This window comes from Lacerta agilis, chromosome 3 (genome assembly GCF_009819535.1).
Source record: "Lacerta agilis isolate rLacAgi1 chromosome 3, rLacAgi1.pri, whole genome shotgun sequence".
Taxonomy (NCBI): domain Eukaryota; kingdom Metazoa; phylum Chordata; class Lepidosauria; order Squamata; family Lacertidae; genus Lacerta; species Lacerta agilis.
The window spans coordinates 24,305,923-24,332,019 of record NC_046314.1 but is presented as its reverse complement, the minus strand read 5'-3'; the positions used below and the strand labels follow the sequence as shown (position 1 = coordinate 24,332,019).

The following is a 26,097-nucleotide window of genomic DNA, read 5'->3' as shown; positions in this document are numbered from 1 at the left end:
CATGCAAATTAAAGGCAACCCAGCAAAGCCAGAGAGGGAGACCTTAAAAACTGTGCCTGCATTAAGGTGAAAAATGGTACTCTTAGCAACGGCTCGCTGTAATTTTCCAATATTAATTGAAATGGACATATGGGAAGCAACCCTGGAAAGTACTTCTGAGTGGGATTGCGTTATCCACTGAATGTTTGGCTTTAAAATGTGAGAAATCTGAGTCAAATCTATGCTAATTATGGGCTCTGTGTTAAACTGCTTGCTTCCTTTGTAACCCATCATTTTGCCTGTGTGCCGTATCGTCAGAATAAAGTTCAGTAGGATTATTTAAATATTTTAAATGGCGATGTCTGTGACTCGCCTATGGTTATGAAAATACTGATGAACCATATTCCAGGATGCCTTTCCTCCCCCCCCATCTCCCCATACTGTGATCTGTTGACATTATCCTCTGTTCCTTAGCTTCAGACAGTAAAGTCATGACATGTGCGGCTGTTTGGAGGATGCCGAAGGAATTGGAATCAGGCAGTCATGAATCCCCTGATGATTCATCAAGCAACGCTCAAACCCTGGAGCTACTCTGTCACCTTGACAACACGGCCCATGGCAATATGGCCGGTAGGATTCTGCATATTTTATACTCTCAGGAAGGGGGATGTGAAGGATAGACCTATTCTGTTCAATGCAGGTTTATAGCAAGTTTTGGTTTTGCACATTTTAAATATACACACTTCTGAAAAATCATACATACTGACTTCTTCTGGGGCTTTCTGGGGGGGGGGGGGAATATTTATTCCAAACAGCATCAGGGACTGAAAGCATTACTCCTGCAAGCTCAACATTGGTGCAACTATCTTTCTGCAATTCTGCTGTGCCTTTCCTTTTGTACATGTATATATGTTCATCTGCACACCAACTAATGCTAGCTGTTCAGTCACATTCTCTATAGTTTGGAAATTCTGTTTTGATCTTTGTTTGGGTTCTGTCTCTCCTATGTTTGGTCTACCCTGAAGTTGAGATTTTATTTTATTGTACACTTTATCGCGAAAAAGTACCGTAGGTGCTTTCCTATCAAGAACTGACAGCAGAGTATTATCAAAGAAAGCTTTTCACATTTCCTTCTAATTATTTAATGATGACTGATGTGTGTTTACAGCATTATTGATGAAGATTCCCCCCTCCCCTTTATATGTTTGTGTACTGGTAAGATAGGACTGTTAAGACATGGTAACCAAATTTGCATGCTGGTTCCTGAGATCAATCAGGTTTTCATCTATGTTTGGATACAGCTGGGTCCTATTTTGAATGAAGATGGTGGATGGAACATTTCAAAACTGCACAGGTTTGGGGAGGGGTTTCTTAAAACTCCCAAACATCACCAGGCTGCTAGTATTAAAAAAAAATGTAGCTTTAAGTACAGTCATACCGTGGATCTCGAATGCCTTGGCTCCCAAACAAATCGGCTCCCAAACAATCAAAACCCAGAAGTGAGTGTTCTGGTTTTCAAATGATTTTCAGAAGTCCAACATCCAGCATGGCTTCCGATTGACTGCAGAAGCTTCCTGCAGTCAATCAGAAGCTGTGCTTTGGTTTCCGAAAATTTTGGAAGTCGAACAGACTTCCGGAACGGATTCCGTTCAACTTCCGAGGTACGACTGTGTGTGTACCTGTGTGTGTTATTGCTCTTCAGAGTGTTGCCAGTAGTACATATTGCTGGGTTTTTTTCCTTGAGGGTCTTGTTCCGCCAGTTGACCAGTCCATCACAAAACTGGTTATCCAGTTGTCCGCTTCCTTGCACTGGTATAGCATTATCTTTACTACATGGGCTATCTCCTAGACCAGGCATCCCCAAACTTCGGCCTCCAGATGTTTTGGACTACAATTCCCATCATCCCTGACCACTGGTCCTGTTAGCTAGGGATCATGGGAGTTGTAGGCCAAAACATCTGAAGGGCCGCAGTTTCGGGATGCCTGTCCTAGACTCTTACTATCCAGTCTTCTAATGTGGGAGTGCCCATTTCCCCCAAATATGTATGTGTTTGTGGGAAGTGGGGGGCTATTGGTTTGTTTTTGTTTATGTTTTTGTATTTTGTGTTCTCATTTTGAATTTTTATGTTGCGAACCACCCTGTGATCTTTGGATGAAGGGCAGTATATCAATTTAATAAATAAAACAAGATAAAAGTGGCTGTTAACAAGTGTATTACCAGTTTCATATCAACAGATAAGACCAAATCTGTAACATTTCCAAACAACATGACCAGTGGGTCACCACATCCTATTATCTTTCCTTTGTTTACATCAGCTTAGTTGCTACACACACACACACAGTGGTACCTCTAGTTACAAACTTAATTCGTTCCGGAGGTCCGTTCTTAACCTGAAACTGTTCTTAACTAGAGGCGTGCTTTTGCTAATGGGGCCTCTTGCTGCTGCTGCGCCGCCGGCACATGATTTCCGTTCTCATCCTGGGGCAAACTTCTCAACTCGAGGTAACTCTTCCAGGTTAGCGGAGTTGTAACCTGAAGCGTTGTAACCTCAAGTGTGTGTGCGGTGTGTGCATGAATGAAAATAAATTTGAATAAATTGATGCTTAAAAAAAAAGATGCAACAACAAACTTACTGTGACATAAGCTTTTTACTGACAAACTTACGTGACATAAGATTTACCAGATGCCCACTTTCTGACCATGAAACCTTACACTCTTTGCCAATCTTCGGGGTGCCATGGAAGTCTTAATCTGTTGCAGCAAAATCAACAAGCGCCACTGCTTTCTGCCTGTTGCAGCCTGTCGGTGGGCACGTAGCCTTGGCTTTATCGTTGCCTCCTTTCTCTGCTTGCTTCGCCATACCCCTCACTTTCTCCACTTTCTCTGTTGTTTCCTATGTGTCCAGTTTCAGATTGTAAGCTCTTAGGAACAGTGACCTGTCCTCTTGCATTCTGTAAAGTGCCAGGCACATTGTGTTATGTTTTGTCAAATATGGGGTGCATATGCTCACAGAATAAATGAATGATTTGGACCTGTATCAGGCTTTCAGATAAACGTTCATTGTGTTTTAGGTAGGAATTGACCTGAAATGCTTCTTGTCAATATGTCCGTGTTCCACGTGTGGAACCTAAAGAATTATAGCTAACAAAGTTACTGGTATCTCAGTCCCTGATTATTTAACACAACATGGAGGGAAACGCCAGAAATTTGTGTTAATAGGTTTTTTTCTGTTTAGGAGAGTATATCATTCTGGTACTCTATGCACAATCAGAAGCTGTTTGCTGAATAGATCAACAGCAACACACACACACACACATTGGGGGAGAGGGAGAATTGTGAAGCATTGTCACATGAACCTAAAGCCAGCTAGTTCTAACCAGGGACCACAAGTCAAGTATGTAGTTCCTTTTAGGCAAGTTACCACCCACCTACCTACTCCTGCCACCGCCACCTGCTCTGCCGCTGCTGCACACCTTGCCACACCCACTGCTGGCAGAGAAGTGCCACTGCCATCAGCACTGATTTTGGGCAAGATCGTGCTGATTTGGGGCGAGATTTTGCCCAAAATCTCATTAGGTATTGTGCGCTCTGCAAGCTCTTGCATGATTTGAGGCTTCAAATCTTGCCCCAGATCGGCGCTGCTGGCGGCACATCTCTGTCACTGGTGGAGGCAGTGGGGCCCTTTGGGCATGATGTTGTAGGGTTCTTCCGCCTGAAGCAGTGGCCTTACCATACCTCACAGCTGGGTAGGCTCTGCTTGGCGGTAACATTTCTGCAGCAAGAGTAGGTAATTGACACATCTTCAACCATTAGTTAAGGTAAAAAGTTTTCTCCAGCTTGATGCAGACTTTAAAGGTTTTGAACATGGTTAGGAGCAAGGAGCTTGCTGAAGATTAAAACAAAAAACATAACCTTTCATGATAAGAGGTTTAAAATCAGCTGTTTGGGCCACTATGCTTCTTTTAAACAAAATTGGCACTTGGTTGCCAGCAGTCTAGCGTGCATTGCAGACTTTGGTCTTCACCATTACAGTACCATAATTTCAAGAACAGGATACTGGCTATAGGAATTATTTTATTTAAGGGGGGGGAGAGCGGTAACCTTCATTTTCACCATAAATCCTGAAGGATTGCTACAATCGCATCTATAAAAGAGTGAGCTATGAGATCAATAAAATGAATTAGTAATGAAATAAATGTCCATCTTGCAAGGACCGATTGAATACTGTTAGATGTTCTCAAGGTGTGTTCGTTGAGTTATACTTCTTTCTAATTAGCACCCTTTCTGTCAGGTTACTAACACCTTCTTACAGCTCATTGAAAATCAGAAATGCCAATGATAATGTTCACTTTTTGAAAACTTTAGAGAGATCTTAATGTAATGAAAGGCAGTAGGATTAGCACCTATAGAAATTGCTTTTGAAAAAGGACTCCAATATCGGTAAATCATTAGAGCAAACTCTTTTTTACCATTCTTACCATACGTGGACCCTAACACTGCAATCTTGTTCATGTTTGCTCATTACTAAGTCCTATTGAGTTTCGTAGGACTTACTGTATTTTTTGCTCCATGAGTAAAAGTAAGGGAAAATGTTGGTGTGTCTTATGGAGCGAAGCATCCTGTCAAGCAAGCGACGAGAGGCCGGGGGGGGGCAAGGGGCAGTGGAGGAGGTGCTGCTGGATCCTCCCCACCACCTCTGTTTGCAAAAACAGGCTTGTTTTTGCGAACGGAGGTTGCAGGGGAGGATCCAGCAGCATCTGCTCCGCTCCCTGCTGCCCCCCGCCTCTTGCTGAACGCGGCGAGAGGCAGGGGGTGGCGGGGTGGCGGGGACCAGCAGCTCAAAGGAGCCCTCTCTCGTTTTCTTGAAACTCTCTTCCTCATTTGGGTGCTACTGCTTTGCTTGTCTCTCTCAACTTTTTTTTTTAAACAGTATAGGGTTGTGAATATATAAATCAGCGGTCTTAAAAAAAAATAGGCCAGGAATCAGATGTCTAACACAAATCCCTTGAGTGTTTTTTGTTACTTTGCATTGCCAATGAATATAACAGTTTCTTTTCTTGAGATGAAACTAAGGCAGCAAGCCCTTAATTATTCAGAGACTCTTTCCCCTTCAGATCATAAAATTGTAGCGTTGGAATGGACCCCGAGGGTCACCTAGTTCAATCCTCTGCAATGCAGAAATCTCAGCTGAAGCATCCATGACAGATCACCATCCAACCTCTGCTTAAAAATCTCCGGAAGGAGAGTCCACCACTTCCCAAGGGAGACTGTTCCACTTTCGAACAGCTCTTACTATCAGAAAGTTCTTCCAGGTGTTTAGTCTTAATCTCTTTTCTTGTAACTTGAATCCATTGATTTGGGTCCTAGCCTCCAGAGCAGGAGAAAACAAGCTTGCTCCATTTTCCACATGACAACCCTTTAGATAAATCAAGATGGCTATTATATATTCTTTTCCAGGTTAAACATACCCAATTCCCTCAACTGTTCCTCATAAGGCTTGGTTTCCATACCCTTTATCATCTTGGTTGCCTTCATCTGCACACCTTCCAGCTTGTCAATATCCTTCTTAAATTGTGGTGCCCAGAATTGGACAAAGTACTCTAGGTGTGGTCTGACCAAGGCAAAATAGAGTGGTATCAGGACACTATACTTCGGTTGATGCAGCCTAGAATAGCATTAATCCCCCCCCCCCCACTGCACCACCACTGTTGATTCATGTTAAGCTTGTGGTCTACTAAGACCCCTAGATTGATCCTTTTCACATGTACTATTGGCAAGCCAGGGGACGCGGGTGGCACTGTGGGTTAAACCACTGAGCCTAGGGCTTGCTGATTGGAAGGTCGGCAGTTCAAATCCCTGTGACGGAGTGAGCTCCCGTTGCTCAGTCCCTGCTCCTGCCAACCTAGCAGTTTGACAACATGCAGTGCAAGTAGATAAATAGGTACCGCTCCGGCGGGAAGGTAAATGGAGTTTCTGTGTGCTGCTCAGGTTCTCCAGAAGTGGCTTAGTCATGCTGGCCACATGACCCGGAAGGTGTACACCGGCTCCCTCAACCAGTAAAGCGAGATGAGCGCCGCAACCCCAGAGTCGTCTGCGACTGGACCTAACGGTCAGGGTTCCTTTACCTTTTATTGGCAAGCCAGGTGTCCCACATCTTATATTTGTGTAGCTGGTTCTTGCATTTGTACCTATTGAAATTCATTTTGTTAGTTTGGGCCCAGTTCTCCAATCTGTTAAGGTCATATTGAATCCCAATTTCTGCCTTCTGTGGCATTTGCTGCCCCTCCCAGTTTGGTGTCATCTACAAATTTGATGAGCATCCCGCTTAATACCTTTAGGCCCAAGACAAAATGTGGCACCCCACTTGTCACTTTTTTCTAGAATGATGAGGAACCATTAGTGAGTGCATGTCCGATTACCCTTAGCATTCCCTTGCCTGTGTATAATGAAACCCAAGAGAACATGAGCACTTCCTCCCAAGGTTCCCAGTACTTTCACTTCGTTGATCCATTCCTCCCTGTTACTGAGGAACAAGTCCAAGAGAGAAAAACCCCTTGTTGCTTCTTCCACCTTCTGTTTCCAATATCTCCCAATTGTTGATAGTGATTGACTCTGAAGACAAATCACATGTAGTTAAGGGCTTTGCTTAGATAACTGAATACAAATATGAATTAAAAGTATCTTTGACACAATGGGGTAAGGCTTACTTTACCGTCTCTGCATGGCGTAGTAAAGCCATCATGGGATGAAAATGATGTGATAAGTCTGTTTTGGGTTCCACTACCTGGTGATGCATTCATGTTATTATAGGAGGGGTGGGCCTCCCATTGCTGTTGGACCCCAACTCCCATCATCTTCAGTCAGCATAAACATTGATGAGGGGTGAGGGGAAGTCTAATCCAGCCACATCTGGAGGGTGGCAGGTGCCACACACCTCTAACATAGTGGATTGCTTTTTACTTTATTCCAATGGCCACCTGTAAGTTGCTTTAAGAGTGCTTGCTATAAAGTGGGACAAATAGATTTTTAAGTAAGATATTTGATCTATTAAATGGTTCATGATTATGATTACACCAACAGGGTGCACAGTGCAGCACCAAACAACTGCAAAAAGACAGGGCCACTCGATAACGTCTTCTGCAGATTATAGTTAAGTGGAAGGTTATAAATGCACCCCCAGGGACTTGCATGTGTGTGCCTGTTTTGGATTGCTTAACGTGACGTTGTTGAATTTTTGTGCTTGCAGTGTTGCATGGGAGCCGATGGGAGATGGCAAAAGATTAATTTCTGTGGCTGATAATCACTTGCTTCTGTGGGATTTGCAAGAAAGCTCAAGCAAGGCAGTGGTAAGGAGTGTCACAAATTACAACGAGGCCTCATTTTGTGTGTGATGGCATTACTTTTCTGTACGTTTGTTTAATTGATAAGCAAGTTGCTAACATATTTAAGCTGTATTCCAAGCAGCAGTGTGTGTGTGTGTGTGTGTTGCTTGAAAGGAAAGTAAGTGTTTTAATACCTGGTGAGTAAAATCTTTCGACAACCATGAAACCAATCATCAGAAACCACACATTATTCACACCCGCAGAACAGTCATGATTCTTCCTGTGTGAAGCCTTTGTTCATCCTTTTTGGCCTACGTCTCCCCTCTCCCCCATGTTGGTCAACCAGCCGGTTCCTTTTTGGCTGTTGCCATCAGTGTTCCCTCGAACTGACCAATACAGTATTCTACTCACTGTCTCCCTTGCCAACAGTTGGCCAACTCTTTCTAGAGCAAAGTCTGTTTGCATGCTGTGATCAACATTCTTGTCTGATTGAAGTGTCAGGTTTTTACAGACATGCTTAGCATTTCCTCCTTCTCCTCTTGCTCCCCCTGGGCTGCTCTGCCTCGCCTTGCTTTAAGGTTCTTTGAATGTTAATTAGGCTTTTCACTGTCCTAGGCAGTCTCTTTCGTTCATAATCTCAAAGTTACCATATTTCTCCTTAATTCCAATCTGTATCAAATATAAGCATTTCCTTTGGGAAGTTCTCCAGTCTGTCACAAGTCATACCACTTAATAGAAAGGGAATTTTTCTACTGAGCGTTGAATTCTTGGGCTCTCTCATTTACTTCGCTGGAATTTAGCTACAGAAATTCATCACTGTCGCATGCCTTTCATTAGCTGAGCTATTCCTCCAAATAAACATTGTCCACATTAACTCTTTCCTTGATTACGTTTGCACATGTCTAGGCAGTTGCTTTCTCTGTCGGTTGAGCTATGGGCATTATACCATTTAAAAATATATATAAAAAAGCATTGTTCCAGAGTAACCCAGGTTCTATGCTGTGGACAGTGGACTTTAAATAATTATGCAAATTAAGGTGATTTGCATGCACCTGGTTGTTCTGCATAATTCCTGTTCAGCTAATCATGAAGATGGGTGAAGATCTCTGTAGGGATACCTTCTAGTCATTGGACATTCTACCCAAACCACTACCACCCTGCTCCAGTTTATGAGTCACCTCAGGCATTTCCTGCATGCTTCCCCCCCCCCCAAAAAAATTAGCTTCACAAACAAAGAGTAGAAACTTTTCTCCTACTATTGCTCCCTCCAGGTGTTCTGAAACTACATATAAAGGGGGAGGGGACATTTTTTCAATTAAAAAAAAGAAAAACCTAAGAAAATTAAGAGGGATTTAAAGAGGAAGGAACTCTGATGGGATGGGGAAGGAGGCCATTTGATGAGATGCAAGGGGCTGCATAAAATGAGGTTGGAGGCCACAGGCTGGTCACCTGTATTGTTAAGGAATACAGTACAGGTGTTTCAGGTACCTGTTTGTGTTCTAGGAAATGGAGCACAATAATCAGCTCGATACATTTTCCTTCATTTGTGCTTAGGGGCTATTCCATATCCGTGGACCTGTTCAGAAGAGGTGATGGTCCCTGAGACACAGTAGGAAAGGGGAGATTGGGATCAGAGCCTAGAATTGTGTCTCTGCTTGCATTGGAAAGAGAAGATTGAGTGGATTGCAAAGGACTCTTTATTTGAATGTGGGATTTTCCTGAGCTATAAGATGGATTTTTAAAAATGGTGTACGTGTTGCTGTAACCTTCTGAGTATGTAGGCTTATCCTAGCAATATCTGAAAGGACCCAGCATTGAGAGAGGTAGCACAGGTGATCTTCTGCCCAAACTCATCCATTTATCTGTAAGGGTTCTTCTCGCTTTTCTTCTTTTTAAAAGGTGATAATGAATTACTTTGTAAAAACCACTTTGAGGTTTTCTTCTACAATCAAGCAGGGTATAAATGTTATGAAATAAATGAATGAATGAATGAATGAATATTTTCTCTTATCCATCAATAATTGACAAATGTCGTCGTCTGTGCTAGGTAGAACCAAGTGTAATTCGCCAACAAGTCAGTAAGGCGTGTTACGAAATGAATATTATCGTCCGTCACACGAATAATTCCCTGTTTTAAGTTTCAAGCGGTTCTGGTTGTTGCCTCTGAAGTGAGTTGCTCTGTACAGCTAGAGAGGCATTTCATGCGAGAGTCACTCACCTGAGTTGTTTCTAACGCGCAGCTGTCAAATTCCGTCGCCTTGGAAGGAAAGGGACAGTTGAAGTTTACCTCCGGACGATGGAGTCCCCACCATAATTGCACTCAGGTTGCGACAGCAAACGACACTGCCATTCGAGGATGGGATATACGCACTATGACGTAAGGAGTGTGGTTTCTTCTTTCTGTCTATATCTGTATCTGTAGATAAGCTGTGTCTTTCTGAAAAGTTACTTTTCCAGCAGTGATTTTTTTTTTTTAAGCAGGCATCAAAAGTAGTTATTTCACTAGTTTACATGCCTAGTTTAGACGTCTGCCACGGATTCAATAAGCTATAGCAGCAACCTAAAGGATCCCTTTTCTTCACATCCAGTATGTACGGTACGTGAAAATCCTGCTGTTATTAAGCTACTGATAAAAAGAACCCCATTCATTTAAAATAGAGCTAGGTGTGGATGTTTTTAGAGTAGAGGTGGGGAACCGTTGGCTTTCCAGATGTTGTTGCTCTCCAGCTCCCATCAATCTTTGCCAGCATGGCCAAGGGTCAAGGGTCATGAATGATCGTGATGGAGAGCAACAGCTTCCCCATCCCTATTTCAGAATGTGCCAGTGCCATTGAACTCAGCAATTCAGTCCAGAGCGGAGTGACTTAAGTTTCCATTCTGGACTGTTATTTTAAAGCTGGCTGAATCTGTTATACTAATGACTTCTTCTTTTTCAAATTTTAGAGGGGTTTTTATAGGGGGCGGGCTGGAGGGAGAGATTAGCTAGGTCTGGAGTTTGCTCTGCTTTGTTTGAGGAGGGATGGATTTTAGGTTTCCATTTGATTTTGACAGTATCTTTAGAGATAATGCAGCAGAAGTTTCCAATCCGTTGACAGTCAGTTGCCTGGCACAACTGTGTTTAGTATTGGGGCCGCAACGTATCAAAAATTTTGAATGCCAACAAACTTAAAGCTTCAATATAAGAAATATAGGACTCCTTTCCTGCTCTAGTTGTAATTTTGATAAGCAAAGGAGTGATGTTGTGCACATCTGTTGCCATGACAACAGAAGTCTGTGCAAGCTTTTTTAAGATACAGCTTATCCCCTTAGCACACAGTAATTTATCACTAGCCTCGGAAGACGGATGTCTTGTAATAACTTCTGCTGCCTTAAAGGGGGAGATGACTTTAAATTTGGTTTTATGTCTCCCGCGTGCTCATGGGTGCAGCACTATATTTCCATTGTTTCCAATTACATTCCTTCATACCCCAAAACTGATTAATTTGATTAGGAAAAGTTAAAAAATATGTATTTAAATGCTTATAGTAATTCTCTCACTTTCCTCTTCCATTTTCTACAAGAATATGGGTTAAAACCCTAACTTGGGGCTTCTGCACTAGATCAGTATAAATTGCAATTGGACTCATGGCATGGCACCAGAAGAGTTCACAAATGTGTGTGCTCAAAGCTGATCATAGTGAGCTGAAGAGAAGCGTTGTCTCTCTTAGCTCAATTTTACCTAGACTAGAAAAGAAGCTGAAAGCTGAGGACATAAGGCTGTCTTTGGAGCACCCTAAACCAAAGTCGAAGCTAGATGGGGTGTGTACATTTTTGGTGGTGAGGGACACATTACTAGCAGCTGAGCAGAAGGCACTGCCCCCGTTGCTCAACGTACTCTTGCTTTTGACTCCACTTACCATTGCCATGGAACCCCAGAAGGTTGTCCATGTGGGAATGCATAGCTGTCAACCCTCCCTGCTGTTTCCCAATGCTATAATAAGGGAATTTCCCGCAAAAAAAAGGAAAGGTTGACATCTGTGGGGAATGTGACCTTTGGGTTCAAAGCGATTTCCTGACCCTCGAGGAAATCATGGTTCCCACCTCCCTCTCATCTCATCTGCTACACTAAGGCCCTTTTAGCTTCCAGACTCCTGTAGCTACAAAGCGGTGAGAGGTTATAGCAGGGCTCTTCAGCCTTTTTTGAGCTGGGAGCCCATTTGGAAACCTGAGATACTCTCATGGGCGCCACAAAATGCCCTTATCCCTTTCCCCATATTATACACCTGTTCATATGCTGAGATTTCCAGATGGGAACTGTTGTGCCACAGCCTGCTGAGCTTCATCTTGCAACATATCATGGGGAGAGGGCCTATTCTGTTGTGGCACCCAGTTTGTGGTACCCTCTTCCCTCCAAAATGAGGCAAGCGCTGACTTGATCACGTTTTTGACAGCTGCTTAGAGACCATTTTATTCACCCAGGAATTTGCTGTTTATTCATGCTGAGCTTTTAGTAGAATCGCTGTTTCTACGGTGATTTTTATGTTTTGTTGCATTTTAATACGCATTGTTGTGAAGTGCCCTGGTACTACCCAATGAAGGGGAATATATATGTGTGTGTGTGTCTATGTATATGTGTATATGTATATATATATGTATGTATATGTATGTGTGTGTGTGTGTGTGTATGTATATATATATACATACATACATACATACATACAAATACACAAATAGACGAATTAATTTCAGAGAAGAAAATGTGGTGGCACTGTTTTAAGCAGATGGTCCCATGACCAGACAATAGTAGGCAATGTGGCCTACAATACATATATTTTTCACGTTCTTTTAGAATATTTTGCCTGCAAAACTTAAGACATGCCACAGCATTTGTTTGTTTCTGGCTACATGCTCTTCGGTGGCACATATTCCAAGAGCTGGAAGTTGAGGGACAAAGGCATAAAGGAGCTGATGGTAAAGTAATTATTGAACAATATGCTTATTTAGAGTCCATGCCTGTAAGAGGTAGTTGTATGCAGGCCCTGTCCTGCCTCAAATTCACTGTGGTACACCTCCACCTTTCATATGTGGATGGTGATTTGTGAGCTCACTAGATCATCCCAAATTTTCTTATGTGGAAGGTGGGTTTTGGCACTGGTATGAATCTCAGCGATGCTGCTGATGTGTTAGAGGACAAGATGCTGGCTTGATTCTAATGACAAGGCAGATGTTTCCCAGCACCAGCTGCCTGTGTGGCGTTGGAGGTGATGCTGGTGGGTTGTGTGTGTGTGTGTGTGAGAGAGAGAGAGAGAGAGAGAGAATGAGAATGAGTGACTGAAGCACCACTGTAACTATCTGTACGTATGCTGTGATGCCCTAAATCCAGTCTTACTTGTCCCAGAATAACCTGGCTATTCGCAGACATACCAGTCTAACCCCAGAAGTAATTTTAAAGGAGCAAAGCTGATATGCCAGCACTTGGCACCAAAGCAAACGCAGCAAGTCGCTGTTGTCCTAAATTGAAGCAAATTAATTTGCAGTGCAAACATGCCCCTTGTTTTCTATTAGCACTGTGGCTGGGCTTTGCTATTTGCCTTTTCTTGATGTGTCTCTTTTTTTCTTTCCACCCCTCTCCTCCTGCAGCCAAATATATTGTATAGAAAATGCTCATGGACAGCTGGTGAGGGACCTAGATTTTAATCCCAACAAACAGTACTATCTGGCTAGCTGCGGAGATGACTGCAAGGTGAAATTCTGGGACACCAGAAACGTCAGTGAGCCAGTGAAGACACTGGAAGAGCATTCCCACTGGTAAAGTGAATTTATTTGGGTGAAGGATTTATCAAATTGAATCTGCTAATTGTTCTTTTCTGAAAACCATGCAAACAAGTTCAGCTGGTGCTGCAGATAATTTCTTTCTTTCTTTCCTCTAAGCAGAATACAGATATTTTAAAAGCTAGCAAATGTTGATTTGTTTTCTAGGAAGGTATTGTCCGTACTGTAAAATAGTTTTAATGTGTTTCTACAGCAGAGATTAATGATTCCCTTTTGTTGAAGATTAATGTAGAAAGATTTCTATATAGCCAAGAGACAGAGTGTTGTTCAGATTTCACAGATTTTAGGGTGGCGGCATCTGCGGCAAAATAATTCTGGGCCCTGAAGCAACTTCAGCACTGGCATCGAAGAGGCAACTTTGTGGAAACATCTTTATTTACTGAGGAGATTATTAAGCCATTAGAACGACAGAAAATCTGGAGACATTTGGTATTAACATGATCTTCGAGAGCTCAGTTAATAGTGTTAATCCTCCCTTTGTCTTATGGACTACTTTAACCATACCCAGCACAGATTTGGGGTAACTTTGGGCTCAATTTATCACATTAATAAATAATCCATGTTTTGCTTATGGGGGAATGCTTTGTCTTCAGAATATCTGCATGCTGTGTTTAAACAATAAGCAAAAACTTCCATTGCAGGATTTGGGCTTTTGGGTCTCCCCCTCCTTACAACTTGTTGGTAGGCTCTGTAAAGAACTGGCCTTGCAAAACGAAATAAAAAGTTTTTAAAGACATTGCTGCCATAAGAGTAGGAGCAAAAGATAAGGCTTTTGTTAACCCCCCCCCCATAGGCTTCATCCAGGTATTGACGTGAATTGCTTTGGTATTTGCCTCCAGGGCAACTGCAATGCATTAATGCCCAGTTGCCCAGTCCCAGACAGAAATAACATTACAGCAATGCTATCCATCCCAGGAAAAAGAACAACATGTGTTTATTTCTCTAGGCTGGTAGGAGCAGCAAGTTATATTGGGCTGAAATGTGCAGCCCTTCCATGAACAAAAGGAGTTACTCTATTTTGGGAACGGATTTCATCCAATAGGGTCTTCCATTCACAGTATGGGGAAGGAGGGAGGTAGGAGAGATTACTTTTGCTGATATCCACTTCCCTTGTTGCCAGCAGGAGCATTCCAGATCTCTCACAGATCTCTGGATCCATTCCAGTGGTTTTGGGACAAGCAACTGGGCTGACATTGTACTACAAACTGGGGTTGCACTTCTCGGATTAGCACAGCCAGTGTATTCAGCTTATTGATGCTCTAGTACAGAGATAAGAAACCCGTGGCTCTCAGATATTGCTCGACTCCAACTCCCATCACCCCTAAACTTTGGCCATGCTTGCTGGGGCTGATGGGAGTTGGAGTCTGGGGGATTGCCACTATCCCATCCTTGCAACCTGCGCCTCCGATTCTCAACACGGTTCCTAAGCACTTTATTAGAGAGGCAATATCAGTGGCATTTTATTGTTGCTGTTCAAAACTCACTATATGTCTTTCATCCCATGACTGAAACATCCCATATGTGTTTTTCGGTTGCATTGGACAATAGCCAATATTTTTACACCGTGAGCACAATTCTCCTTCCAAACACAGAAGTTCCTTCTATTTGTAGAGTAGAAAAGTTGGTCTACTGTCCACAGCCTTCAATATCTAGACTTGTTTGATAGCAGGTAATAGATTTCAGCAATCCATGGATGGAAACTGAGGTTTTGAAAGCTGTACAGCATGCTTATATCTGCGTCCTTTAGGTAGTGGTTCAACTGGTTGATTCTGTGGTGGGGTTGATGTTTTTAGGGTCTGGAACGTCCGCTACAATCATTCCCATGACCAATTAGTGCTGACAGGCAGCAGTGACAGCAGAGTCATCCTTTCCAACATGGTATCCATTTCTTCTGAACCTTTTGGGCACCTGGTAGATGATGATGAACTTAGCGACCAGGAAGACCACCAGGAGGACAAGTAAGAAAATACCTTAATTAACAGACACAACATTTTGTGTGAGGTCAAGCGGTCACTTAGTTTGATGAAATGTTCTTTGCTAATTGTAGGGTTTTTGTGTACACACCTAAACGGTAAGTAGCTCAACCTCTGAATTCATTAGCTTTCCTACGGTTGTGGACTGGCACTTTTCTTGAAGTTCATTCCCCCCCCCCACACACTTTCTGAAGTCATATGGTAGCACTGGCTTGGGTCTAAAGCCCATGGAAGTCAAAAGGAGGCCAATGACTTCCATGGGCCTGCATATTACACGGGGGGGGGGGAGGTTTTTTGGTTTTCCATGGAATTGTTTCTTTGTGACGTGGGTTGGATGGGCATTTCAGGAAAAGCGCAGATTATATTTCCACGCCAGCTAAAATAAAACTGGCACCAACATTAAAACCACACAAAAATATTTCAATGGGCTTCTGATGCTTCCTTTTGCACTGCTCTGAGGACTCCTGGGACTTTCGGGTAGCATGGGTGTGCATGTTTAGAACTGGAGAAGGGCACCAGCAGATTGTGCCTGCAGAAGCTTTCACTTCATGACTATTTCCCATTTTAAGTCACTAATGCACCCCAAGTGTGTTTGTGTGTGTGTGTGTGTGTGTGTGTGATCAACTTATGGAGAGTGTCACTTCCTGACTGTAATATTAGCAAGTACACAATATTAGCAAAACACAACGTTTGTTTGCAGAAGCTTCATTCTAAGCTATTTAATAGTTTCCTCCCAATTCTATAAAAGCGATAGACATCTTAATCTGTTCAAAAGAATATGCGCAGATGTAAAATGCGTAGGGGGGGCATGTGTGTGCCCCCCCACCCCAGTTTCCAGTGGTGCACCCACTCCACCCCAACCTTTCTATCTGAGCAAGAAGGCCTGAAGAGGATTTCCAACTGCATTTGGCTGATAATACAGCCTTCCTCACCATGGGTGGCTTCTAAGCATGTTTGGCCACACACATGCCAACCCTCCCTTCAGACCTTTCCCTTCAGCATGGAAAAGTTGGGGGAAGAATGGATGGGGATGTTGGGAGTGGAGGTAAAAAAAGAAAGAAAAAAGTAAAGGACCTCCAGTCAAAGGTGACTATGGGGTGCGGCACTCATCTCGCTTTTCAGGCCGAGGGAGCCGGCATTTGTCCAAACAGCTTTCCGGGTCATGTGGCCAGCATGACTAAATCACGTCTGGCACAATGGGTCACCGTTGACGAGTGCCAGAGTGCACAGAAACGCTGTTTACCTTCCCGCCACAGCGATGCCTGTTTATCTTCTCGCACTGGTGTGCTTTTGAACTGCTAGGATTGAAGAAGCTGAGACAGAGCAACGGGAGCTCACCCTGTTGTGTGGATTCGAACCGCCAACCTTCCGATCAGCAGGCCCAAGAGGCTCAGTGGTTTAGACCACAGCGCCACCCACGTGGGGGTGGAACATGCACTTTGTGCCCACACACATTATTTTGAATGCATGAAGGAGGCTTGTGCATTGCCCAGCTTGTTGCTTATGTGAACTTTTTAAATAACTCTCCCCCCCCCCATTGCCATTTTTAAACACCCTACTTCTCTCCTGTTCACCCATGGATATGGTAAACAATAGTTCTCTTCTCATTTCTCATAGGCTTTTAAATAATGGAAATCTACTGCTGCATCCACCACCTCCTTCTTGCTCTCTATCCTAAACCTGCTCAGTTTCTTTAGACTTTCTTCATGTCGTTTACCTTCCACAGACCCGTTGTCATCCTTGCGGCTTCCCTGTGAATCCTTTCCAAATTGTCCACCACATTCTCGAACCGCCGCTCTCCTCCAAACTGCAGTACTTCAGATGATGCTTAACTAGCAATAAGCAGAGCAATGTTATCAGTCTTGGGAAGCAACACTTCTGTCATAGCTGCACAAATAGAATAGCATTGGCCTTTTGTGCTGCTGCATTGCATTTTTGACACGCTTGGTTCATTATCCACCCTTAAGCGCTAACTCTTTCTCTGAAGCGCAGCTTCCTAGGCAGTCATCTTTCCTTCTTGAACATTTGGATCATTTTTACTGTGGTGACATTTAACATCTTTTCATGTTGGCTGTCCCATTGTAGCCATTCCAGCTCTCCAGCTGATGGAGCTAGTTCTTATCTTTTATCTTTTAGTCTGTTCTCCAGGAACTTTGCAGCCCCCTCCCAGGTTTTAAGCCATTCATTGATGGAAGAGTTAGTTATCTGTGGCATTCATAGCCCACTGTTCCTCCAAATTTTGTTCAGCAACAGTAAAATATGTAATTCCGAAGACATAAAATAAGGCAATTCATGATGTATCAAATAAACATGTTTTGTTTATTTGGTCACCAGAGAAGAGGCTAGATGGACCTCCTTTAGGAAGACACCCTGGAGCCTGGAGTAGCTGCTTTTAAAAAATCCTCTCTTGATTGCCTGCCAATTGCACTCCAGGTATTGGCAAGACGCACGCAAAAAGCATCCCCCAATTATTTTTAAAACTCAGTGGGCTCGTATGTTTCAAATACTCCGTCCCTAAGTTGTGTAGGGCTTTGAACATCCTAACCAGCTCTTTGAATTGTGCCCAGAAGCAGACAGTCAGCCAGAGAAGGTTTTTAACATGGGAATCACAAGTTTCCTATCACCAGTATTGTCAACAGTCTGGCTGCAGCATTACGAACCAGTTGCAGTTTCCAGGCAGTCCCCAAAGGTAGCTCCGAGTGAAGTGCACTATGTCAGTCTAAACGACATATAAGTGGCACATGGGATGTCATGGCCAGATCTGGCATCTCCAGGAACAGGCAGAGTTGGTGCACTAAGTTTAGCTCTGCAAATGCATTCCTGGACACAACCAAAACCTGGACATCCAGGTTGAGGGCCGAACCCAGAAAAACACAACTGGAAAACTGAACCGGACTGCTTTGCACTGTGACGTTTTGTTGCATTTAATGGAATAAAAGGTCTTCCCTGCAAGCCTTTTCAGAATAGGATTGACTTAAATATCAACATGTAGTATATTGTAGTGCTGAGATCAAATTAGAATTAGGAGTAGGATGTGATTTGACATGTGTTTAATTTGAATATTCCGATGTTCGTGCCTTTTATGGATTAAATAGAAAATCTTCTTCAGAAGCTAGAAAGAGATGATTCTTCAGATTACTGCCTGAAGATTTTGTTTGGCGTAAATTTTTTTGGGAGTTGCATGGGCCTCGTACGTGGCAATGAACCGCTTGTTAAATGATCCAGTTAAAATACTTGCTCTACAAATGCAAGAGCCACAGCTGTTCAGTTCTCTGGTGTAGTCAAGCACCCAGTTTACATTAGCTTTCTAGGCAATCTAGCAATGCAGTTCAGCATCTTCTCAACATAGATAAGAGCATTTGTGGGTCTTGCTACGCTTTATCCTCGTAACAACTCTGTGAAAGGAGATTAGACACAGAAACAATGAAGTTGTGACTCCCATGGTTGAAAAGGCCAGCTCTCCCCCAAAAGTTCTTCATTATTTCTGCGATAAAGAATCTCCATATCAACACACTAGCACTTCCTTTATTCACATAGTATCCGATTCCATGCAGGAAACACACACAAACAGAAACAAGTTTCTAGCCCTTAATACACTGTGAAATCCAGGGCCCTGAAGTGTGGGTGGTAGCAATACTGTAGTTCTATTCCCCGTCCCAATATTACCTGAAGCAGAATGAAATATACAGATTTGCTTAACTTGGATAACTTATGCAGGTTGCAGAATCCAGCTTTTATTAACTTTTTTTAAAATTAAAAAATAGCATAGTGTAGGCTTAGAGTTATAACAGGATCATATAAGCAGAATATAACATAAACAGGAAAACGTGATTAACATGACAGTAATGGCTAGTTAGGCAGTTTTCCAGCTGAAACTGCTGGCCACTACTGTGTTGCAATTGTGGGAGGAAGTGGATTCCTGTCCTTAACAAAAACTAACAGGAGATGGCAGTGTAGGCAGGTGTCTCAGTCAGTGTTAGGTAGGATGTGGTGTGGTTGCTAATTGGTTAGACACCCCAACTGACATTCAGGGCTAGCCAATCAGTAACAGTACATTTGCATGGACCAACTGAGACACCTCTTGCTTGTTTCTGGTAAGGACAGGAATTCCTCACCCTCGATTGCTTGCAGTGGGTTCAAAGCAGACAACTGTTTTGCCAGCTGCTGCTCTGTTTAGGCATAGTTCTAAAATGTCATCTGAATTGAGTATGAAATGCAGCTTGTATTTGTGTGCCGTGTGAGACGGAAGTTCCACTAAAGGCATTTAACATTATTTAAATGTGAATTAGGTCCCTGTTCATTGGTATGCTGTTGTTGTTTATTGATACTCATTCAGTTCAAATTTGGATACTGGTGTTTAGCAAATTCAGGAATTCATTCCAAAATCCATATTTAGACTTTAATAGGCCAACCAATATGTCAGAAAATAATGTGCAAACTTCTGAGTTTTTCAGGACTCTTCATCGGGCTAGATGATAAACAGCAAGAGCAGGGAGCAAAAAGTTTTTTGATGGCGCAGCCATGGAGTCTGCATCTGGTCATAATCTGAAAACAGTCTTTGAAGCACTGCAGAACTCATGTTTGCAAACACTTACAACTGCAGAGTAACTCCTATAAAATAAATATGATAAATATTTTAACTTGAGGAATATTTTAATATGCTATTTGTGTGCACTCATATAATATCCTTCAGGAAGCTGTCAAATCATCCTTGCCTGTTGAGAGAACAGTATAAATGTTGGTCTCAAAATATTTGTTTTTTTCTACGATGACTTGCATGGCAGAAACAGAAAAACACAATTTATCTCGTTTCAAGGTGTGTATATTTTTTCTTAAAGAAACTACCCTCCAGCAGTGAGCAAGCATTGTAATGTTTTCTAAATTTCTCATATGGGCACATACAGTATAGAATACAGTGTACATTTATGGTCATTTATCTTTAAAAAAAGTTGAAAAAGATATTGAAAGGCAACTGAAATTATCAAGGGCTCAGTACATCTGCTTATGAATAAAGCCTGAATAGCTTGAAGTGGTTGTTGTTTTTTTAAAGTCTACAGAGGTAAACTGAGTTGACGTATGATAGATGACCTTATTGAGGATTTTCATGGATGAAAAGGTGAGGTAAAATATATATTCCAATATTTGACTACTGGATTAATTGTTGTTGTTTTTTCTTTAAAGAAATAAATAGACAAGGCCTTGGATAATCTTATCCTCCACTGAACATTAGCTGTGGGGTTGTATCTAATGGTCTTGCTTAGCAGACAGTAAGACTTCTGTCAGCGGAAATGATAGGAAAGTAATTTTTTGGCAATTTCCTCTTCCTCCCAGTAGCCCCTTGCAACCCTCCCACCATCTCTAGTTAGCCCCTCATATATATAAAACTTTCTCTACTGTTGGTATGAAATCTTGAGTCTACCTACCACCACCCACCATGGTTGCCTGCAGGCCAAGAGAGAGTGGGATCCAGATACAGTTCCTGGTTAGGCTGGTGGAGCTTCCTCGGGCTTGTCATTCAAGTAGCATATTACTGCCTTATAGGTGTTATTCATGCATTGCGGTGCCAAAAGGGGAAACTGATTGCCCTGTCCCAGTTTTGCAGTTTCTTAAATAAACTTTTCGTCAGGCTTATTTGCATGCCATTACCGTTCTGCCAAGAGAAAAATCATAGGTTGCCACTCTGTTCCATCAGCAGCGAGGTTCTGAAGCTTAGGCAACGTTTGGCAGAAAATAAGCCCTTTGTGTCTTCCTGAAGTGCAGTCTTGTGTGGTCTTCACTTGGAAAAAAGAAAGAAAGAAGGGGGCGGGGAGAGCCTTCTTCTCCGTTCTGCCTGCTACCAGCATACTATAATCCCCAAAGGGAAATTCAGCAAAAGACAGAACAATTTGAGAGGACTATAAATAGCCGAGTGGAGCAGATAATGCACAACCGTGATCTCTCTGCTAAGGCGGTATATCATTCTTTAGCATACATCTCTCCACGACTTAATTGTTTAATTGTTAAAACATTCGTGCATCCAATTGTGCACTGCATCTGGCCTGAAGGAAGTGAGGGGCAAGCCAGCAGCTTCCTTCGTGCCTGTTTATCAAACTCCAGGTTAACCCGAGCTCCTGGTTAGCTGAAAGTCGGCCATGTCCCCTGATAGGGGCGTGTGCCATCCATTGCTCCCTTGCTTATTCGGAGACGTCTGAAATCTCTGGGATAATGGAGTCTGAGATAAGTGGGTGAGCACCGCACGAGGCACATTGCCGTCTGGGGACGTGACCAACTTTTCACGTCAGCCAGGTGCGTCTGCTGAAGAGCAGATCTGGAAATGGGGGGGGGGGGAGACTGAATAGACATAGCCTCCAGGAAAAGAAAAGAAGAAGTACACACACACACACACACACACACACACACATTAAAAAAGCATAACTGATTTTCTCTCACATGCATACTTAACATTCATGCTGCATAGGTACTACACTGGGATTATTTTGTTTGGTTCTTGATGGCAAGCATCAGAAACCACATCGAAGCATCAGTGTTCTAGCTTTGCCGTTCAGCAAATAGGGATGTGATTTCAGTTTTAACCTTCCATTTTCAACTTGGCTGTCATGGCTGACTAAGCAGCCGTTGTACCTCCTAATGCCTTCCAGCAGCACTAACAGGATGTTGAGTTATGTCAGGGAGTGGCTGGCTGGATGAGGAAGAGTGGTGGGCACCCGCTGCCCTAGAGCCCCAGCCACCCCAGGGATGACACAGAAGATGACTTAGACCCCGGGTGGTGGTGGTGGGACACTGGAGAGCAGTATGGGGAAGGGACAAGGTGGAAAGTGCTAGAAGCAGGAGGTATGAGCGATCAAGCAGGGGTCAGAAGAAGGTGGCCCTTCTAGGACAGGCTGAGAGTCACCATGTGAGCGCAGACTCAGATAGAGAGGAGTCAGGTTGCCCTTTGTACTCAGCGGGAGGACAGTCCCAGTCCTGCTGTCTTTCCTCCCCCTCTGACAACTTGATCAATTAAGAGTTTGGCATGTTCAGGAATTTGTTGTTTTTATTCTCGAGGCGAACTAGCTGCAAGGTTGCCTTGGGTTCTCTTTATCCCTCCTCTTTGTTGTAGAAACTGATTTAAATTTATGCATTCTGAGTTTTCATATTATGATTTTATCCTGTGAACTGCCCTGAGATCTGCGGGTGCAGGGTGGTATATAAATTTATTAAATAATATTAAATAATAACATTGCTGAGCAGTGGGCTACACAGGCCGAGAGGAGGAGCCCAGTCCCTTGACGCAAATCATATAATAAGCAGCACATTCCTTCTGTACAATATGTAACTCTATACCCTTTATATGTATGATTGTACAGCTACCCATCTTAGCAACAAAATCATAAAGTCTGCTGATGACACCACTGTGGTGAGGCTCATTTCTGAGGGGGATGAGTCCGCCTATCAGAACGAGGTGGAGCAGCTCTGTGGTTGGTGCAAAGAAAACAATCTGTTCCTTAATATCGCTAAGACCAAGGAACTGGTAGTGGACTACAGGGGGGGGGGGAGGCGGACATTCAGCCCTTGTATATTGGTGGGAACCGGGTGGAGAGGGTGGCTGTATTCAAGTTTCTGGGTGTTACTATCGAGCAGGGTATGACCTGGAGCCCTAATACCATTGCTATGGTAAAGAAGGCCCAGCAGAGACTTTATTTCCTCAGACTTTTAAAGAAGAACAATCTGAGTGAGAGACTGCTGGTTTCCTTCTATCAAGGCAGCATAGAGAGCATTCTTACATACTGTATCTGTGCTTGGTTTGCCAGTTCCACAGTCACCAATAGGAAAATGCTCCAGAAGGTCATAACCACAGCCCAAAAGATTATCGGTCATCCTCTCCCATCTTTGGACGAACTATACAGCTCCCGTTGTCTCAAAAAAGCAAACAACATTTTACAGGATTCATCTCATCCTGGATATAGTCTGTTTGCACGATTGCCCTCGGGCAAGAGATACAGAACAATTAAATCAAGAACGGATAGACTAAAAAACAGTTTTTATCCAAGAGCTATAACTATTTTAAACGCTGTAACCAAATGATATGATCTTCGGGGAGTTCATTTCTTTCAGTAATTCAACTTAAAAGGTGAAACTAATATATGAGATAGACTCATGACATGCAAAGCGAGATATGTCAAGCCTTTATTTGTTATAATTGTGATGATTATGGCGTACAGCTGATGAGAACCCCAAATTAACAATTTCAGCTTTGGGGTTTTCATCAGCTGTACGCCATAATCATCACTATTATAACAAGCAAAGGCTTGACATATCTCGCTTTGCATGTCATGAGTCTATCTCATACATTAAACTCCAGTAGCTGAAGAAAACAATTGCTTACATAAATGGACTTTTCCATGATATTCTAATTTTTCGAGTTTCACCTGTATGTGTATGTGTGGTTGTAAATGTATAAATGCGTATATGTGGCTGTAAATGTGGGATGGCATTCAATTTCGTTGTACTACGTACAATGACAATAAAGTATCTATATCTATGTATCTATGTATCTATCTATCATCTAACTGGGTATTCTGCACTAAAAATCCACATACATACTCTGTCTTCCACATTTTTGCTTGATAGGGCACTTTCATAACATCCCAAGTAAATGAAAAAACACTCAGTATCCACTTCCTAATAGATTTTGCACTGTTAGCTTCATGAGAATGTCTTAGTCTTGACGTTCCATCCCAATATCCTCTCCATCATACAGTATTTTCTGCATCTCATAATGAGAATACTTATATTCATTCCTTAGCCTTAGTTTCAGGGTACCAATGTTATTTGCCAGTGTGGCAGCCAGTGAGCACCTCCAGTTTTTCTCTTGACTAATCGTGCAGGTCGGGTGAACTTCACATCACCTGGTATTGACCTGTTGTACCAACTTGGTGACCACGACATCCATGTTTGAACATCTTCTGTGGAAGGAAGGAGGACTAAATTACCCTGTATTCTAGCTCTTTCTGAGCCACACCCTGGGAACTTTTTAAAGCAATGTTTTCCTGAAAGAGAGAGAAAAGGGGGTTGGGGAGAAGGAGAGAAAAAAAAACTTCTGATTTGCTGTGATCTTCCTTAATGAATATGTTAGCCAGCTCTTAGCTCCTTACACACTGCCCAGGCTTGCGCCGGGGGGCAGGACTGGTTCAGCTGCAGGTCAGCAAGGAGACTCAGAGCCGAGCAGTAAAGTTGATTCTTTATTCAAGGAAATAGAATGCGAACAGAGAAACTTACGGGCAAGCAAGTTGCCCCAGTAAATCAGTTGCTAGAATTGACCATCTGTGCCTCTCACTTTCCCCTGAGTCTCCTCCCTGTACAGCTGTGTTCCCTGCAGTCTTAAACTCCCAACAGGGAGAGCCCCCCCCCCCGCAACCTCTGGACATGTTGTTCTGCTACATGCAAAAGTCTCCAAGTCCTTGGAGACAAGGGGGAAGGGGAGTTAAATACAGTAGGACCAGCAGGCTCCTGTGATCTGTTGCAGCCTCAGCCCCCACTTCCTTAGCTGCCTGTCTTACATCTGCCGTGCTTTCTGCCTCTTCCTCTCTCTCACACAAGCCTGTTGCTTGTTCGGCATCCAGCCATTCTGCCCCCCCCCCTTCATCCTTTGTCCTGTCTTCAGTGTCCTACCACCAATTCCCTGGCTCTGAGCCTTCCTCTTCTGAGGCATTTTTTTTTTTGGGGGGGGGGTTCCAGCTGGGGCCTCCCACCACTCCTTATTGTCTAGCCCAGTGGTGGCCAAACTTGGCCCTCCAGCTTTTTTTGGACTACAACTCCCATCATCCCTAGCTAACAGGACCAGTGGTCAGGGATGATGGGAATAGTAGTCCCAAAACAGCTGGAGGGCCAAGTTTGGCCACCACTGGCCTAGCCAGTCCCTTATACCTTGGTGCTGCTAACACAAGACAGGCAGATACTAACATCTTAGCTCTCATAGGTACGCTCATCATTATGTAGTTAAGTGTGTGTGTGTGTGTGTGTGTGTGTAGCATCACAGGAAAATTGATGTGAAGACATCTGCAGTGACTCCTTAGGTGTTATGAGTACAACATTATTTCTGCTAAAATTGTTCCTCCGGCTTCTTCTCCTGCCCTAAACCTGCACAATTGAGGAGGAGCTTTACAACTCTCTCTCTCTCTTTCGTCTTTATATATCAGAATTGCTCCAATCACTTGCTTTTTTTTCTTTTCCTCTTTTTAAATTCTAGGATTAAAGAACCACTTCAGGACAGGATAATAGCTACCTATGAAGAACATGAAGACAGTGTCTATGCAGTGGAATGGTCTTCAGCCGACCCATGGCTATTTGCCTCGTTAAGTTATGATGGGCGGCTTGTTATTAACAGAGTTCCCAGAGCTCTTAAATACCACATACTGTTATAAATCTGTTCACATTTCTTCAGCTTCATTATCTCAATATTGGCTGATAATTGGAAATACTCCATTTCTCAAATAAGTGTCATGAAAGGAATACCAACCCTTTTCCCTCTAGTGTAAATATTTGAAAATTAAAAGAACTGCTATGAAAATCACTTTTTTTACTGTTTTTCTTGTTTTGCACCTGGCATCTTATATACGTGTATATATACACACACACACATGCATACACATAAATGAAGAGACTATTACTATCCAATTTCCTTGTATGATCTGTGTTGTCCTATATGAATTAGTTGAACCCAAAGGGAGCATCTACCCATATTTTTTTTCAATATTTAGGGAAACAAATGGAATATTGCCAACACACTCACACCAAAGTAAACCATTTCAGTTTCACTTAATTGTTTCCACGGCAGAGGTTTGTGGTTGAACCAAATCGTGTCTTAAAACATTTCTGTCTCTTAAAACAAATAGACATAGGCTGTGTTTGCATTTAAGACTAAACTTTAGTCAGTGCAGTGTGGCTGAGCCATCTGCAGATATGATAGCCTTCTTCAAATATCTCAAGGGCTCCCACATGGAAGACGGAGCAAGCTTGTTTTCTCCTGGCT

At 42.9% G+C, this 26,097-nt stretch overlaps 1 protein-coding gene across 4 annotated transcripts in view; it reads left to right on the top strand.

The window, feature by feature from the left end:
• EIPR1 (EARP complex and GARP complex interacting protein 1) overlaps positions 1 to 25,638 on the top strand; it is a 54,269-nt gene extending 28,631 nt beyond the window's left edge. The window contains exons 4-11 of one of the 4 annotated variants that reach the window (XR_004426183.1): positions 454 to 609; positions 7,226 to 7,326; positions 9,543 to 9,679; positions 12,922 to 13,089; positions 14,907 to 15,071; positions 15,161 to 15,184; positions 20,137 to 20,202; positions 25,315 to 25,419. Coding sequence is in view for 2 of the 4 variants with exons in the window: in XM_033143043.1 (XP_032998934.1) it covers positions 454 to 609; positions 7,226 to 7,326; positions 9,543 to 9,679; positions 12,922 to 13,089; positions 14,907 to 15,071; positions 15,161 to 15,184; positions 25,315 to 25,489 (926 nt within the window). In the remaining 2 variants the exon portion in view is untranslated. Of the gene's footprint in view, positions 1 to 453; positions 610 to 7,225; positions 7,327 to 9,542; positions 9,680 to 12,921; positions 13,090 to 14,906; positions 15,072 to 15,160; positions 15,185 to 20,136; positions 20,203 to 25,314 lie in introns of all 4 variants that reach the window. The other 3 variants (XR_004426184.1, XM_033143043.1, XM_033143044.1) reach the window with 3 other exon arrangements.
• Positions 25,639 to 26,097: the final 459 nt, after the last annotated feature.